This window comes from Mastigoproctus giganteus, chromosome 13 (assembly GCF_048544385.1).
Source record: "Mastigoproctus giganteus isolate SK-2022 chromosome 13, ASM4854438v1, whole genome shotgun sequence".
NCBI classification, from domain to species: Eukaryota; Metazoa; Arthropoda; class Arachnida; order Uropygi; family Thelyphonidae; genus Mastigoproctus; species Mastigoproctus giganteus.
This window is the reverse complement of record NC_143587.1, coordinates 165,260,485-165,279,553: the sequence shown is the minus strand read 5'-3', so window position 1 is coordinate 165,279,553 and position 19,069 is coordinate 165,260,485. Positions and strand designations below refer to the sequence as shown.

The 19,069-nt window shown below is 39.7% G+C and overlaps 1 protein-coding gene across 1 annotated transcript in view; it reads left to right on the top strand.

Moving 5' to 3' along the window:
• UQCR-C1 (Ubiquinol-cytochrome c reductase core protein 1) overlaps positions 1-19,069 on the top strand; it is a 222,114-nt gene that overhangs the window by 88,718 nt on the left and 114,327 nt on the right. The window contains exon 6 of the mRNA XM_090387126.1: positions 1,703-1,815. Coding sequence (XP_090243252.1) covers positions 1,703-1,815 — 113 coding nt within the window. The remainder of the gene's footprint in view (positions 1-1,702; positions 1,816-19,069) is intronic.

The window sequence follows — 19,069 nt, the reverse complement described above, 5'->3', positions numbered from 1 at the left end:
ACCTGCAGGAAACCCATGGGGAAAAAATCAGGAAGTACACAAACCTAAGACATGAGATCAAAGAGATGTGGCATTTTAATTTCGGTGATACATTTTAATATTAAATAACAAAAATAAATTAATAAAAAATGCCAAACTCTTTATCAAATTAAATGTGTTGGATCCTTACTTTACCTAAGAAGATGGTCCAGAAAAGTAGCTTGTCCATTTTCTCTTATTTCTTACTTTTCCATTACCTAATCTTTAATGAGTGTTAGGTCTAGTTAGGTAAGAAAATAGGAATAAGTTGATAAAATTTTTATTTTTGATTTGCAGTCAATAGACGATAGTACTCTCATTTTGGTTGTAGTAATTATATTAAAGGTGGTAGCAAAATAGGTAAGCAAACCTTTTGCCATGATTATAAGGGCATCTTGGTTTCAGGGGACTGGAGATGTGCGAAAGTTCCTAAACTGAAAAATGGAAATCAAAGGGAGATATAAGTCAGATATGTCAAATTAACTACTGTTCTAGGGGAAAATAAGAGACATTGGTAAAAGGAAATGCAGGCTCATCTAGATAGGAATACATATATACTGCAGTCACAGCATGGATTTGTTAAGGGGGAATCTTTCTTTGATAAATGCCATTAATTGCAGTTTGCCATGCCTATATTTCATGGCAGACTGCTGATCACTGGAGCTAGCAAGTGAAGTGCTTTCTGCCACTGTAGATTTGTCTCTGCACAGTACTGAGAAAATCTTCCTGTATATTATACCAGGGATGATCATTTAATTTGCAGACTGGTGCAAGATCTCATCTTAATTGTCATCATTTGAATTTTCTGTACAAAATTCAGAAGTAGATTTCTCCTCAAAACACTTTCCCCTTGAACTTTACACACTTTTACCTCCGTTGTACCCACACACTAAAATGCTTCTTGCAAGCCATTTTTCGAAAGACTGAAGTGCTTCCATTGTGGCTCTGCGAGCATTGTTGTATCAGATGCGAAATGCTTGCCTTTCTTCAGACGTGGAAACAGGAAGGAATCACACACAGGTAAGTCTGAATAAAGGGGATGTAGCAGAACCTTGGCACCTATGACAGTGATCACTGCCTGCACAATATTAACCGTATGAGGCCTGGCATTGTCTTGATGGAGAAACCACTTCACACTGGAAAGGTCGGTCGTGCTGGAATATGGCTGTTCTACCAAGACACTCATTACCATATGCTTCATTCATATCTTTAACTGTTTCCGATGCATTGAAGCCCCGTCTGATACAATAAAAAATCACATATCGCTGTTCAATCTATTTGTCCGACCTGATACTTCCTTCAAAATGATCAGTGACATGCGGCTGAAAAAACTCTTCACGCAACACTAGCTCGACAAATACTTGTATGCACACACAGTCTGCTCAGTAGTGATCAGGGAGAGTACCTCTAGTGACAGTTATGGAAAGTTAGCATGGTAAACATAAAATCTTGCACTAGTCTGCAAATTAGATAATCGCCCTCGTATTTGTTGATTTCAACAAGTGATGGCTTAGAGGTTATTTTCTTTCTGTTAGGTATTGATCACGATGAATTAGTATGACTTGCTGATGGAAAGTTAACATGGTAAACATAAAATCTTGCACCAGTCTGCAAATTAGATAATCGCCCTCGTATTTGTTGATTTCAACAAGTGATGGCTTAGAGGTTATTTTCTTTCTGTTAGGTATTGATCACGATGAATTAGTACGACTTGCTGACCAGTATCTTAATTCTCTGAAGACTGCATATGAAGAAGAAATACCTGTTCTTCATCCGTGCCGCTTCACTGGGAGTGAGGTAATTTTATTACTTTATATTTAAGATTTTTAAACCTAAAAAGTCTATAAACTACAAAGTTATTTAAAGATTTCTTAATGGCAAATTATAGACCTGTAGAAAGTTTTTCTTCAGCCAGTGATTGATTGTTAATCATCAGAATAAGTAACCTCTGTGGATAGTTGAATCTGATGACTTCGGCAAATTCAAATGCCTGCTACTGGGTAGTTACCTAAAAGAAGAGACAAATTTGATTGGATACTATGATGTCACAAAGGAACTGGATGCAAAATATTTTGATATTATACAGGGTGTTTCAAAAGTGATGGTCAATAATTTAAAGGTAAACTGTACAGACTGCAATATGCAAAAAAAGCCTAGTAAACAAGGGTCCTTAAGTGAATCATTTTCGAGATATTGCACATTTCTATTGGGATCCACCACTGATAAGGTTAACTGTACAGAGTTGGGATCCGCCAATGACTTGCTTGTTTAGTATCCACCACTGACTTTCAATTATCCTCATTCTCTTCCTTTCCCCTCTCTCGATACTCTGAGATGAAGCAGGCATACTAGTACTTGTCAAAGGATAGTCAACATGGAAAGAGGTTACAGCAACGAATAGCATAGGGACATGCACTTCATGTATGGTGAACCCAACAGCAGTGCACCCAAAGCTGCACACTTTGTACCAGGAAGCATTTCCCTGCCAAAGGCAGCCCAACAGGCGCACATTCATCAAGGTACATCAACGCCTTAGAGAACATGGGTGCTTAGTACACGGAGTACCAGCAGGTAGGCCCAGAAACATAACACCTGATGTTGAGGAAAGGATGTTAGAAAGAATAGAACAAAATCCAAGAATTTCGACAAGGAGGGTTGCTCTGCAAGAGCGTGTACCATCAAGAGCGAGTCATAGCAGTGTGACGAATTTTACATCGGCAATTACTGTACCCTACCATATTCAAAGTGTACAAGGTCTCAGCAGTATAGACTACCCTCCTAGAGTGGATGCAACAACAGTGTCCTGAATCTCCCCCCCCAGTTTTTAAACATTCTGTTCACTGGCGAAGCTGGGTTTACTCGTCATGGTATTTTTAATTTTCATAACTGTCACATTTGGTCCGACGAAAATCCTAATGCAATTCACGAGTCATGACATCAGAAACCTTTCTCGTTAAATGTCTAGGCAGAACTACTAGGAGACAGTCTAATTGGACCACACTTTCTGCCAAACAGGGTAACAGGAGAACTGTACCTTCAGTTCTGCAGAATGATCTTCCAGACCTCTTTGATGTGATGATAATGTTCCACTTTCGCAACGCTAGAACATGTGGTTTATGCATGACGGTGCACCAGCAAATTTTGCTCAAGTTGTGACTCCGTATCTAACTAGAAGGCATGGTCAACAGTGGATAGGTAGAGGTGGGCCTGTTATGTGGCCTCCCAGATCACCAGACTTAAATCCTATGGATTTTTGTATCTGTGGTCATGTAAAAAGCTTGGTGTACACTTCTGACATTAACACAATTCAGGAATTGCAACGTCGGGTTGAAGGAGCCTTTCAGAAAATCAGAAATGACCCAGGAATGCCCGAGAGGATTTCAACTCAATGCAGAGAAGACTACAAAGCTGCATATGGATGCAAGGACAGCATTTTGAACACCTTTTGTAACATGTAACATCTGTAAAATCCTGTGATGTTGAAACCAAAAATTTAAATGTATAAATTAATACATTAAAAATGTATAAAAGTATTAAAAATTAAAAATTTAAAAAATAAACCCACCCTTAGCAAAGGATTCACAACTTTTTGCTAAACTAGTGCTCCCATAGTCACTGACAGATCTTAACAGAAAATGTGCGTTTTCTGTTAAGATCTGTTAAGAAGAAAATGGATGTGATTTGTCGCATGGAGTCTGGTGAGCGTCGGTCGGATGTGTGTAAGACAGTTTAGTGCCTTCTACTGTATCAACGATTATGAAGAATGTTGATAAAATAAAGTGCGTGTGTGTGTGCGTGCGCACACACACTCACACACACAGGAATAACAAGTATGTCATCCTCCAGAACAACTTATTCATGCAGTGAGACAATGGAAAAAATGGAGAAATTGTTAGTGTTGTGGGTTGACAATATGAACCAAAATAACGTCCCTGTTACACAGGCTAAAGGTAATTCTGGACAAGGCGAAGTCATTATTTGACGAAATATGTGAGGAGGCTGGTAGCACTGAAACATTTACGGCCAACAAAGGGTGGTTTCATCAGTTTAAAACCGTTCTAAAATTCACAATGTGAACATGTCTGGAGAGGCTGCTAGTGCTGACATTGCAGTGGCGGAAGAGTATCCTTCCGAATTTAAACACTTAATAGACAAAGGCAACTACCACCCTGATTTGTTTTTAATGTGGACGAAACGGGGCTTTATTGGAAAAAATTGCCAAGTAGCACGTACATCGCCTGTGAGGAGAGATCTTCCCCTGGTTTCAAGGTTGCAAAAGATTGGTTGATTGGTTGGGAACATTTAAACTCAAACCGATGTTGGTGTACCATTCAGAGACGCCTCGTTTAATGAAGGGCATAGTGAAGACATGCCTTCCTGTGTTTTGGCACTCTAACAAAAAAGACGCGGGTTACTCGGACAATTTTTAGCAAATGGTACACCTCGTACTTTTGTCCAGAGAGTGTTCAGTTTTGTGCAGCAAATGGCTTGCCTCCCAAAGTTATGTTGGTGTTGGACAATGCCCCAGGACACCCAACCAACCCCCAAGAAATCCACACTGACCATTTGGAAGTTGAGGTTGTGTACTTGCCTTCTAACACAACTTCACTTTTTCAACTAATGGACCAGAGGTTGCAAAAGTGACCTTTAAGGCGTATTATTTGCATACAACTGTCAAAGGGACCATTGAGGCTGTGCAGTCTGATATAACTGTGAGGGACTACTGGAAGTCGTATAACATCCTGAATTCTATCACTAACATTGATTCAGCCTGGGAGGAAGTGTCACAGGCCTGCATAAATTGTCGCCCGAAGCAGTAATTGATTTTGTAAGGATTGAGCCAGTTTCCAAAGTGACTAAAGATGTTTCTCGCATGGCTAAGGATGTTGGCATTGACAACGTTGATCCAGATGATGTTGACCAGTTGCTGGAGAGTCATGGTGAGCCACTTTTGAGGGAGGAATTGGAGGAACTGACTGTACAACTTCAACAACATGAGGCTGACACACCAGATGGAGTGGAACAGTTGGAGCCAATCAGAACATTAAAAACAGAACATTCTGAGTGCTCTTGCCAAAATTTGTAGTGCATTTGATGAACTTTGTGATAATGATCCTGATTGGGAATGTAGCCATGGCATCCAAAGAGGTGTCAAACATGATGTTGAAGCCCTACTATAACATCTTGGAAGAAAGAAGTAGGAAGTCACGCCAGACGTCAGTGTAACAGTTCTTGACAAAGAAGGGAAAGGAACCTCAGAACATTATGATCCTCAACCTCCCATTAATGTTGTCCCATTACGCCATTGTCACATAAAATATCAGTGAAGTAAATACGTACTCAAGCGATGACTCCACACGACCAAAGTAAATTAAAATTTTATTTTATTAAAACAAGTGCATTAAATGTTTAAAATATTTAATTATTTATAAATAACAGAAATATTAGTACATACTTGGGAAAATTTTCTGAATTTTGGAACCTATCTCATTCAATTACATTATAATTTGTAATTATAATGTAATTGAATGAATTGAATTTGTAATTCGGGTCTGGGTGCGAGGTTAGCCTGTGCAGACATTGCTCCTTAAAGCTCTTCAAACAGAGAAGTTTTTCCTGATTTATTTTCTGCTTTATTAGTTTAAATTGTCATATTAACTTATTTTCTAGAGTAGCTTTATATTCCTAGTTACGATACTTAGTTTAAAGTTTAACTTAGACAGAGATTTCGTAGATATTACTTAGTATCGGTAACGGTATCAAATCCACGTGTCACAAATTGAACGAGAGGTCTTTTAACCAAATTTAGTCGATTTATTAACCAATTGTTATATCAAATTATCTTCTATAAGTAGATTATAGACCTAGTTAGGATCCTTAGTTTATTCTAAATTGAGATAGCGAGATTTCGAAGCTGATCAATACTTACGAGTCCGTAGAAATACCGTTCGTGAATTCCCGCCATTTTTACACGATAGCATAAGCTTAGTGTCGTATAGTGCATAATATAATATTGTCAATTAATCAGTAAATCTATTAATCTTGATAAACTTTATTGTCAATTAAATTGTACTTTTAACTCTATATATATATATATATATATAAAACGACTTAATCTAACAAATAATTAATACATAACTATAGTGGTGCACGTGATACGGAAGTTGTATAAAGGGAACTCGTAGAAAACACTAGATACCGAAAAAAATATATATATAACATAACTGTTTTGGGATATAACTTAAGGATTTAATTTTTGTTTTGAATTTTATTGAATTAAATCGGAATCATGACTCTGACCAGAGCAGCAAAGCAAAAGGCTCAAGCTAATGGGAGTGCTGTGGTTCAGGGGAGAACTGAGGGGGGGCAGTTGCCCTCTGAATCACAGTCTATTGAAATGCACTGTTTGCTTGATGTTTGCGGAGCAGTCGGGTACGGGACATGATACTGCCAAGGGGGATGTCTTTGTGTGTGCACGATGTAAGGAGTGCAAGGAAATCAGGCGACAACTCAGCGTTGTTATGGGCCTTTATGAGAGCTTGAAGGACAGGGTGGATGCCCTCGAAGGAAATAAATTGAGGGGCCCATCAAGCTCTCAGCTGCCCACATCAACGCCAGAGCTTGCACTTGGTCATCAGGCAACACAGAAGCAGCCCCCTAGGCAGAATGCGCTGGTCCCACAGGAACTAGTAGTTGTTGGTGACTCTATTGTCAGGGAAACGGGGAACATACTTTGTAAAAAGGATAGGTGGAATAGGACCAGGGTATGTCTGCCAGGGGCAAAGGTTGATGACGTTGTAGAGCGGATATCATCTTTTAAGGGCACAAAAGGTGATATAGTTGTACACGTTGGCACTAATGATATTAAGAGTAGGAGACCGGCGGAATTACTTAGCAAGTACAGGTCACTGTTGAAAAAAAGCCGTGAATTAGGGTTGAACTTGAAAGTGTCTGCAATTCTGCCCAGACACGATAGGAGGGAGTATATGATGAGAGCCTTGTCGATCAATTCGGCCCTGGAGGGATTGTGCAAGGCTCAAGGGGTAGAATTTTTTTCAGCCTGAACTGTACTTGTTAACAGGAGAGATTGCTTCTACAGGGATGGGATACACTTAAATAGAAAGGGTGCAAGAATTTTTGCTGATGCTGTCGAGGCAGTGTTAGGTGGGTCGGAAAACTGCTAGTTGGGGGGGATACAAGGACTAATAGATTAACAGTAGCCAGTGGCAGAGGTGGAAGTGATTCTTGCACTGTTTCTATTGAAATGAGCAGAAGTCTGAAAAACAAGATGCAGGATATTTCAGAGACTGCTGGTAGTCATTGCGGTACAAGTAAACACATGGGTTGTGTTAGGGTAGCTAAGAATAGAAACAGGTGCATGTATACCTGCGTGTACACCAATGCTAGGAGTTTGGTAAATAAATTTGATGAATTTGAGGTATTGCTCAAAACATCAAAGGCAGATATTGTTGGGATATCAGAGACGTGGTGTCACACAGATATAAGTAATGCGGAACTGGAATTTGGGGAATACAATGTGTATAGAAAGGATAGACAGGACAGGAGGGGAGGAGGGGTTATGCTATTAATTAAGAAACACATCAAGTCCAAGGAAGTGAAGCCAGTCGACATCGATGGACAGGGCAGCGTCGAGTCAGTTTGGTGTGACATAAGCATAGGGAAATCAAAATTGAGAGTAGGAGTGTGCTATAGGCCTAATGACTCTGATGAGTATAATAAGATATTGTACAGGGAAATAGAGTGGGCCAGTAAATCAGAGAATCTTATAATGGGGGGCTTTAATTTCCCAGATATTGACTGGAATTTGTGGGTTGGTCACTCGCACACTAGCAAGGCTTTTGTGGATTTATTGGATGATTGTTTTCTACATCAGCATGTTCGTGAGGCAACAAGAGGGAGCAATACTCTTGATCTGATTATCAGTAGTGATTCTTCATGCATTAAGAACCTGCAGATAAATGAACCACTAGGTGGCAGTGATCACAGTGTGTTGAAGTGGGATTTACTCAAGGAGGTAACTACCATCAGAGGTAAAGGGAAGGGTTTTTGTTTTCGTAAAGGCGACTATGATGGTCTGAGACAGTATTTAAATTCTATACAGTGGGACCAACTGATGATGTTACCGACAGCAAACTCAAAATGGGAAGCATTCAAGGAACTAATCTTGGAGGCTACCAGGCTTTACATACCAACTAAGAAATATTGTTCAAGGTTTAGGCCTAAATGGTTGTCAGATGAACTAATGAGACATGTGGCAGAGAAGAAAAATGCATGGGATACATACAAATTAATGGGTGACATGGAAGCCTATGATAGATATAAGTTGGTCTGTAACCAAGTCACAAAGGAGATTAGGCAGGCAAAGGCAGACTATGAAAAATCCTTGGCAAAGGATGCAAAGAAAAACAGAAAAGAGTTCTTTACATACTTGAACTCTAAAAGGAAAGGGATGAATCAGATTGGTCCACTGGATATTGATGGTTCAACAGTTGAGGATCCTGCTCAGGTGGCTAACAATCTAAACGAGTATTTTGCATCTACATTCACGCATGAGGAGTTATTCAGGAAGGAGAATGATGTAGGTAAAGTAAACATTGGCAGTGAGCTGGATGATTTTGTAATAACTGAGAGGAAAGTGGAGGAGAGATTGTTGAGGATAAACATAAAAAAGACACCTGGGGTGGATGGGATCTATCCAGTTATATTAAAGGAGGCAGCAAAGGAAGTAAGCAAACCCTTAGCCATAATTATGAGAGCTTCCTTGGACTCAGGGGAGGTACCTATGGACTGGAGATGTGCAAATGTGACCCCAATTCACAAAGGAGGTTCAAAGGCTGACACAAGTAATTATAGACCTGTTAGTTTAACTTCTGTTCCAGGTAAATTAATGGAGGCACTGGTTAAAGAAACACTGCAGGATCATCTAGACAAGAATTCAGTTATAGCTCAGACGCAGCATGGTTTTGTTAAGGGCAGGTCTTGCCTGACCAATTTGATTAGATACTATGATGTAGTCACAAAAGAACTGGATGCAGGGAATAACTTTGATATTATATATTTGGATCTTAGAAAGGCTTTTGATACTGTTGCACATGGAAGACTGCTGCACAAATTGGAGCAGTGTGGCATTGGAGGCAAATTGCTGCTATGGATAAGGGGATGGTTGAGTGGCAGAAGACAGAGAGTGGTAATCAATGGACACTGCTCAACGTGGACTAATGTTATTAGTGGAGTTCCTCAAGGTTCAGTGTTGGGTCCGTTGTTGTTTTCGGTGTTTATGAATGATATTGATGATGGGATATCAAGTTTAATGTCCAAGTTTGCAGATGATACAAAGGTTGGCAGGGTCGTTAAGGACAATACTGACGCTATGCTGCTGCAACAGGATCTGGAAAGGTTGAACAGATGGGCTGAGAGGTGGCAAATGAGGTTTAACATCGACAAATGTAAAGTGCTGCATATGGGAAACAGTAACCCCAGAGCAACGTATCAACTCTGCGGTACTACACTGACAGTGGTGGAGAATGAAAAGGACCTGGGGGTAATTGTGCAGGCAGATATGAAGTTCTCTGAGCAGTGCAGACGAGCTGCAAGAGTAGCTCATGGTGTCTTGTCAATGATATACAGGAATTTTTCTAGCAGGGATAAGGAGGTGATTATTCCCTTGTATAAGGCAATGGTAAGGCCACATCTTGAGTACTGTATACAGGTCTGGAGGCCTCATTTCAAGAAGGATGTAGAGCTGCTGGAACGGGTACAGAGAAGGGCAACAAGATTAGTAAATGGAACAAAGGGTTGCTCTTACGAAGAAAGGCTTAAGTTTTGCAAATTACAGAGTCTGGAGACTAGGCACCGGCGAGGTGATCTGATAGAGGTGTATAAGGCTTTGAATGGTTTGAGCATGCTCAATGCCAATGGGATTCTTCATCTTTCTCAGAATAATCACCTCAGAGGGCATAAATTCAAATTGAGGAAGGACGGATGTCGGATAGATGTGCGGAAATTTGCCTTTGGCCAGCGGGTGGTTGGTTGGTGGAACCGACTTCCATCACTTGTTGTTGAAGTTGATAGCCTAAACAAATTTAAAGCTCAACTGGACAGGTATTTCGAACGAACGGAGGGGTGAAATGGGAGTGGGTTTTTTTTTTTTTTTTTTGGCTGATGCTGAATAAGCTTGCTTTCTTGCATCATATGCCTCTGCTAATGCTAATTTGATCTTGTTTTACAACTTTTCATGTTATGACCCTGTTTTGCTGGAATTATATCCAGTCGCAATTACACCTTGTCAATTTAAAGCTCAACTGGACAGGTATTTCGAACGAACGGAGGGGTGAAATGGGAGTGGGTTTTTTTTTTTTTTTTTTTTTTTGGCTGATGCTGAATAAGCTTGCTTTCTTGCATCATATGCCTCTGCTAATGCTAATGCTAATTTGATCTTGTTTTACAACTTTTCATGTTATGACCCTGTTTTGCTGGAATTATATCCAGTCGCAATTACACCTTGGTCATCAGTTGCAAAAGTGAAGTTGTGTTGGAAGTCAAATACACAACCTCAACTTCCAAATGGTCATTGGATTTCTTGGAAGTTGGCTGGGTGTCCTGGGGAATTGTCCAGCACCAGCATAACTTTGGGAGGCAACGTGTCGTAAAATGGGTCCTACCCGTATTACGTAAGTCAGGGAGCACTTGGATTTCAGGAACGCTTTTGATAAGCTTCCATCTTATGGTTTGCCAACTGTTTTTTAGTAATTGGTCCTTGAGGTTGTCACAGACATTCTCTCAGATATGCCAGACAAGCTGTACTTGCTACCTGGGAGTCTAAAACACTGATGGAACTGATATTCGGGTGACACTCAAGTCAAGTGGACCCAATTTCGGCAAAGTCCGGACGGTCTGTGACAACCAAATCCTCTGCTTGCACCTTCACAATGGTGGGACTGTTAGTAATCCTGGGTATAACATCCATGCACAAGTACATGGTGGGTGACCACCCAGGTGTGAACCAGCATAAGCAGGGGTTCAGGTGTGGCACCCACACCACACCACATGGAGGAACGCCGCCCCTCTATGTTACCAGGCAGTACTAGGTGGTAGATGACTCTCATCAACCGGTGAAATACCACCACTTTGCTTATTGGAGGCTTGAAGTGGAATCCATGTTTAGTCTCTAGAGCTAAGTTCCGGTCAACCCTTCCCTATCTCTTCCATCATGCATTTTTTTTAGCATTAGTAGAGGCATTTGATGCAAGAAAGAAAGCTTATGCAGCATCAGCCAAAAAAAAAAAAAAAAAAAAAACCCACTTCCACTTCACCCCTCTGTTCGTTCAAAATACCTGTCCAGCTGAGCCTTAAACTTATTTAGGCTATCAACCTCCACCACAAGGGATGGAAGTCTGTTCCACCAACCAACCACCCGCTGGCTAAAGGCAAATTTCCGCACGTCTATCCTACATCTGTCTTTCCTCAATTTGAATTTATGCCCTCTCAGGTGATTTTTCTGAGCTAGAGGAAGAATCCCATCAGCATTGAGCATGCTTAAACCATTCAAGGCTTTATACACCTCTATCAGATCACCTCGCTGGTGCCTAGTCTCCAGACACTGTAATTTGCAAAACTTAAGCCTTTCTTCGTAAGAGCACCCCTTTGTTCCATTCACTAATCTTGTTGCCCTTCTCTGTACTCGTTCCAGCAGCTCTACATCCTTCTTGAAATGAGGCCTCCAGACCTGTATACAGTATTCTAGGTGTGGCCTGACCATCGCCTTATACAATGGAATAATCACCTCCTTATCCCTGCTGGAAAAATTCCTGTATATCATTGACAATACTCCATGAGCTACTCTTGCAGCCCGTCTGCACTGCTCAGAGAACTTCATATCTGCCTGCACAACCACCCCCAAGTCCCTTTCATTCTCTACCACTGTCAGTGTAGTACCACAGAGTTGATACGTCGCTCTGGGGTTGCTGTTTCCCATGTGTAGTACTTTACATTTGTCAATGTTAAACTTCATTTGCCACCTCTCAGCCCATCTGCTCAACCTTTCCAGATCCTGTTGCAGCAGCATAGTGTCAGTAGTGTCCTTGACAACCCTGCCAACCTTTGTATCGTCTGCAAACTTGGACATTAAGCCCGATATACCATCATCAATATCATTTATAAATACAGAAAACAATAATGTACCCAACACTGAGCCCTGAGGGACTCCACTAATAACATCAGTCCACGATGAGCAGTGTCCATTGATTACCACTCTCTGTCTTCTCTAAGGCGTCTCCGTAGCCAGGTGGGAAGGAGCAGCAGTGCGTAGCACACGCTTCTTGATTAGACCGGGGTTCGAGCCCGTCACCACCAAATACGGAGGATGCGGAAAGGTCAAGGGAATGACCACCGCATATTCCCGGAGCAATATGGCCTTAGTTGCTAATGCTCCTAAAAACCAAATAACAACAACAACAAATCTGTCTTCTCCCCCTCAACCACCCCTTTATCCATAGCAGCAATTTGCCTCCAATGTCACACTGCTCCAATTTGTGTAGCAGTCTTCCATGTGCAACAGTATCAAAAGCCTTTCTAAGATCCAAGTATATAATATCAAAGTTATTCCCTGCATCCAGTTCTTTTGTGACTGCAGTGTGATTGATGACTTTTGAGGTTATGATGAACGTCGTGGCGAGATCCAATATTCCTTACATTTCGAGGGTACAGCTCTAAAACGGTGTTTGCAGGCTGGCCGCTAGTTAGTACACCAGACCGAACCTATTGGTAACTCCCTAGGAGGCTTCCGGATCAGCTAGTGTATAATCTTGCTACCTCTACTTTGCCAGATAGTTACTGGAGGGAGTCTTAGTGTGTATGCGGGGAGCATTGTCGAGGCCACGTTATGTCAAGGATCTGGGTATATTCTTACCATGTGTATGCTATATCCAAAAATTTCGTTACTTCAAACAGCATGTCCCACCCACTTTTTCTTACTATTGAATACACCATGAATTGTCAAACTAATAGAACAAGCATATCTGCGAAAAGATCTAAACCTCCGAAGCACTTCCTAATTCATTTCACAAATATACGTGGTCTCAATTCTAATCTCAACAATGTCCATTTCCACTTGCAGTCTGCCAAACCCCATGTACTTTTTCTGACAGAATCTCAGTTATCGGTTTATTCATCTACTGCTCATCTCCGATGCCCAAATTATTCACTGTATGATTCCGTTCGCCTCAAAGGTGGTACTTGTGCACATGTTCGTTCTGATATTCCCTGTCAGAGACTTGGCAATTTGGAATCTCCTCTCTTTGATCTTCTCTGGCTTAAAATCTCTCTACCTCATTGTGCCAAATTCATCTGTTGTCTCTACCATTCTCCCAACTAAACTAATCACTTGGAGCTCTTTGACTTCCTCTCTTTGCAACTTGACTTTCTCCAGTCCAACTTTCCTAACAGTGAGGTAATTTTCCTTGGTGATTTTAATGTTCACAACTCCAGCTGGCTTCCGTTTTCTAGTCACACCGACCCAGCAGGTTGAGATGCTGAGGCTTTTGCAATTACTAATGACTTAGCACAGATTGTTCATTTACCTACAAGAATACCGGACAATCCTAATCATTCAGCCAATACGCTTGATCTTTTTCTCACAAACAACCCTTCTAAGTACACGGTTGAAGTGAGAGGTCCTTTAGGAACTTCAGATCACAACTTGGTGATTGTCTCTTCTCCAATGGAACCTTTATCTCATGGCTATTCCCAACCTCGTGTTGTTTGGCATCACAAGAATGCAAAATGGGATGACCTATGAGACTTCTTTTCTTCTTTTCCTTGGTTGGTTGGATTACTGTTTCAAAACTTCTGATGTCAACGTTTGCTCAGATCGTGGCAGTGAAATTATTCTTGCAGGAATGGAATCCTTTATCCCACACTTCACTTTAACATCTCTTCCTTTATCTAAACCTTGGTTTTCCAATAAATGTGCTAAGGCTGTTCAAGAGAAGAATGTTGCATATCGTAATTGGCTTGTTTCTAATTCTTTAGTTTCATTTTCTGCCTACACCAAAGCTCGCAACAATTGTAAAGCAGTTATTAATCAGTCCAAACTCGAGTTTGAACAGGCTAAGAGTAGAAAACTTGCTTCTTGCCCTAATGGTAGCCGAGCATTCTGGTCTCTTGCCAAAGCTATTGGCCGCAACTTTTGCCCATCTCTGCTCCCACCTCTGTCCAAACCAGATGGTTCTGTTGTCACTTCAGCCAAGGATAAAGCTGACCTGCTAGCATCCTATTTTTCTTCCAGCTCATGTATTAATGATCTTGGTAAAACACCTCCCACCATTCCCAACACGCTCCATTCAATGCCTCCTGTGGTCTTTCGTCAAAAGGATATCAGAAGGATTTTGACGAATCTTGATGCTAAGAAAGCTCCAGGTCCCGATGGTATTTCTCCACTTATTCTCAAAACCTGTGCTCCTGAACTTAATCCTATTCTTTGCCGCCTTTTTTCGCTTTCTTATTCCAAAGGTGTTTTTCCTTCTGCTTGGAAATTTGCTAATATCCAGCCAGTTTCTAATAAGGGTGACAAATCCCTCCCATCCAATTATCATCCCATTGCAATTACTTCTACTCTTTCGAAAGTAATGGAGAAATCAATTAACCGCCAACTCTTAAAACTACCTAGAAACCTTCCTCTGATCAACGGTCGCCAGTATGGATTCCATCAGTGTCGATCCACTGGTGATATTCTGGCTTATGTTATCCATTTGTGGACAAATTCAATGGAAAAGTTCGGTGAAACACAAGCAGTTGCTCTTGACATCTCAAAGGCTTTCAATCGTGTATGGCATAAAGGTCTTCTAAACAAGCTTCCATCTTATGGGTTGCCAACCGTTTTTAGTAATTGGTTATCCAGTTTTCTCTCTGATTGCTCACTGAGGTGAGGGTAGATGGCTCTCTGTCTTCTAACTTCTCCACTAATGCCAGTGTCCCTAAGGTTCAGTTCTTTCCCCCACTCTTTTCTTCTTGTATATTAATGACCTTCTTCCATTGACTGGAAATCCTATCCATAGTTTTGCCGATGATAGCACATTGCATTCCACTTTCCATTTGAGAAATCTTGTCCTGCTCAATCAGCTTCAACTTGTCAACAATCTGCTACCAATTCCTTAAATGCCGATCTTCAGATAATTCTCCTGTGGGGCAAAGATAACTTATTTGATTTCAACCCTTCTAAAACTCAGTCTTGTCTTATATCTCGCAAAAAGGATTCTTCTGCTCCTATGCTTATCTTTAGTGACACTCCGATTTCTAGGCAAAATGATATATCTCTTTTGGGGATTACTCTGATTTCTAATCTCTGTTGACAAAAGCACATTACAAATATTGCTTCCTCTGCATCTAAAAAACATGGTTTTCTCTTTCGCTCTCGACGTTACTTTTCTTCCAAACAGCTGCTCATGCTGTATAAATTGCAAATTCGCCCTGCCATGGAATATTGTTCCCACATCTGGGGTGGTGCCCCCAAAACCTCTCTGAGGCTTCTTGATTCCATTCAGAAGAAGGCAGTTAGGTTAATTAATGATTCATCTCTAACAGAGTCTCTCCACTCGCTGTCTCATAGATGTACTGTTTCTTCTGCATGCCTCTTCTACAGATACTTCCATGGGACTATTCTTCTGAATTATCTTCTATAATTCCTGCTCTCTCTCTTTCAGAACAGTCCGAAATTGTGCCGCCAACATCCATTTACTGTCCGTCGTCAAACTTACAGAACCAACTTTTCATCTTCCTTGTTTATTTATTAACTGCCGTTTTCTGGAACAACCTTCCTTCATACGTATTTCCTGAAAATTACAGTCTACAGAAGTTCAAGTCCAATGTCAACAAATATCTTCTTTCGTCTTCTCAAACTCCAACCCAAGCACTGTACTAAGTACTGTAGGTTCTAATACCCCTCGTGTTTGGGGTTTACATAATAAATAAAAAAATAAAAAAAAGAAGAAGAGAAATTGTAGCTAAAAATAAATAAAGCACTTGGGGATGATGGTATCTATCCATTTATATTAAAAGAAGCAGTTAAAAAGGCAAGCAAACATTTAGCCATAATTATGACATCATCCTGGTATTCAGAAATTTCTACAGATTGCATTTAATGGGAGTTCAAAGGGTGAAGTGAGTAATTACAGACCTCTGTAATTGCTCACTTCTTTTCTGCTGTTCCGTTCCAAGGAAACTAAAGAAGTTAGTGGCCAAAAAAAAGTAACGCAGGATCATCTTAACATGCTTAACAGGAATGCAGTCATACTTCAATCACAGCTTCGATTTTTTATGGTGAGATCTTGTCTGACCAATCTGGTTAGCTATGTCACAGTAACAAAGGAACTGGATGCAAAAAAATTTGAGATCATATGCTTAGATTTTGAATATGCTTCTGTTCCACATGAATCCAAGTGGCAGCAGAGAAAAAGGGTGGTTATTAATGGGCACTGCTCTTCTTGAACTAATATTATTAGTTCAAGATAATATATATAATAACACATATAATAACATAATTATGAATAACATAATCATAATATTATTAGTGGAGTCCTTCTGGGTTCAATGCTGAATTCCATACTGTTTTCGCTATTTATTAACAACATTGATGAAGAAATGTCAAGCTTAACACATTTGCTGACGCCTATGTTTGAGAGTCCATAAAATGTGCTGTCATTTTTTTTCTGAAAGTTGGTTGAGACACAACAACATACTGAAATCCTCAACATTCCAAAAATTTGTAAAATAATTATTGAAATATAAAAGGGTAGAATTCATAACTAATGAACAGTTACTTTTCAACTGAACTCTAAATCAGAACAGATCTTTATCGAGAAGTTATTAAAAGTTTATTCCATATACATAAACTTACCTCAATGCAATTAAAGACCAAATAAAACTGTTTTTCTAATCTATAAATAAAAACCAAGCATTGCTGCAAATAACAGACTTAATTCAGTGTGCAGATATAGAACAGTTGTTAATTTCATGTGCCTTTTACTTTTGCAGAACTTTATTGAATGTGTAAGAACAACTATCTATATGCATTGTGGCACAGTACTTTTGAATGCTTTTGTGCATGCATCATAAGCAGAAAGCATGTTATTGTGTGAGTTTTCAATGGTACAAAGGTTGGCTGGGTGATTAATGACATATAATAACAGCATACTATTGCAAAAGGACTTAAAAAATTAGGCAGGTATGCAGAGAAGTGTCAGTTGAGGTTTAACATTGATAAATGCAAGGTACTGCATATGAGTAGCGGCCGACCGGGCTAGCCGAGTGGGTAAAGTACCTGCCCGGCAACACAAAGGTCGCGGGTTCGATTCCTGCCTCGGGCTTGGATCAAAGTACTGCAAAAACCTTGGAAGGTGCAATATGGCCACAGAAGCCGATGCGCCAACAACTACCAAAAAAAAAAAAAAAAAGTATATGAGTAGCAGTGATCCCAGAATAACATACCAATTGTATAGTACTGTATTCAATGTAGCCGAGAATGAGAAAGACTTAAGTCGAACACAAATTTCTTGGATCAGTATAGGCAGGCTGCTCAGGTAGCTCCTGGGGTTCTCTCAGTTATATAGAGAAATTTTGCAAACAGTGTGAAGTTGGCGCAACCAGATGGAAATTGAAGTAAGGAATAGGAAAATTGTTAGAGACGTACAGATGTGGTGGATTTTTTTTTTTTTTTTCCCCTGTTGCTGATGCTTTATTTAAGCTAGTCACTTTTCATATCTTGTATTTTGTCACTAGTAATCCTCATAATGCTAAATACTAAAAATTCAGAATCCTTAATTGTCTATATTTTAGTTTCTAGTCCCATTCACAAAGTTAAGATGGTCAGGTTAGTTTCTCATTCATGGTTTCGTGATTTCCTGGAATTTTTATTCCAACCACATGTAATCCCCCCCATGACCATATCCTGCAAACAACATACTCTGGATGCCAGAGCTCCTGATTAAGCACTTAATCTTGTTCTCAAAGACAAAAGTCTGATATCTTTCCATTGGTTGTCCAGTCACACCCAGAACTGACCCTATATAATGGGTGGCACTCACTTAGCCTCCTAAGTCCAAGTAACTACACTTCAGGTGAGTAGTTGCCTCTACTAAATGTAAGTTTTCACAAGGTTTTCATGATACTGGTCATACAGTTTTTTTTTTTTTTTTTCAAGTCTTATTCCTTTATTCCAGTAATGTATTCTGTATTTGTTTTAACTCTTCTTTCCACATCTGTCTGATTACCAAACTAATGAGGACGACGGTGGTCTAAAACTTAAGTCCCCCTCATAATAATATAATGTAACCTGCCTTGAATTTTACTAATTTCTTATTAACAATTTTAATTTAATTACCTTCTTATTTTTCACTCTTTGCTCTTATAATAATATATTATACAAAAGTACTTGCACTGCTACTGTTTAAATTTTACGTAATGTCTCTTATTTTCCCACTCAGGCACTTTGATAGTGAGGTTCAGCAGAACCTTGGTATGTTGCCATTTAAAGTGTAGATTGATGTGCTAACACTTCAGTAAAGCATTTTGAATTACAATCACGTGGTATAACAGTTTACTTAGTTGTCATTTAATCTAATAATTCAGTTTCAGACACAGCTACTTTGGGCTTATTGGTATCACACTAATTTTCTAAATTATGAGAAATACAGCACTAATGCCTTGTCTTTGTTTTTCTTCTTCCAACCCCACCATTATGTTGATAATTTTAACTCAAACATCTGTTGTTGATATTCTGTACTTTTCCTTTGTTTTCTCCATAGTATTTCATAGTTTTATCATTGGATTTTTTAATATTATTTCAATTGCGCTTTTTTTTATTTATTTTATTTTTTTATTGGCATTATTCTAATTTTTGGTTGCTCTGCGTATTATATATTTTCCTAAATTTCTTATATTCCACGGTTTTACTTGTTTCGTTTCACATCACTTCATATTTACTTATTCCTTGCTTTCCACTTAATATTCGCATTTCTTATTCTAGTGATGACATTTA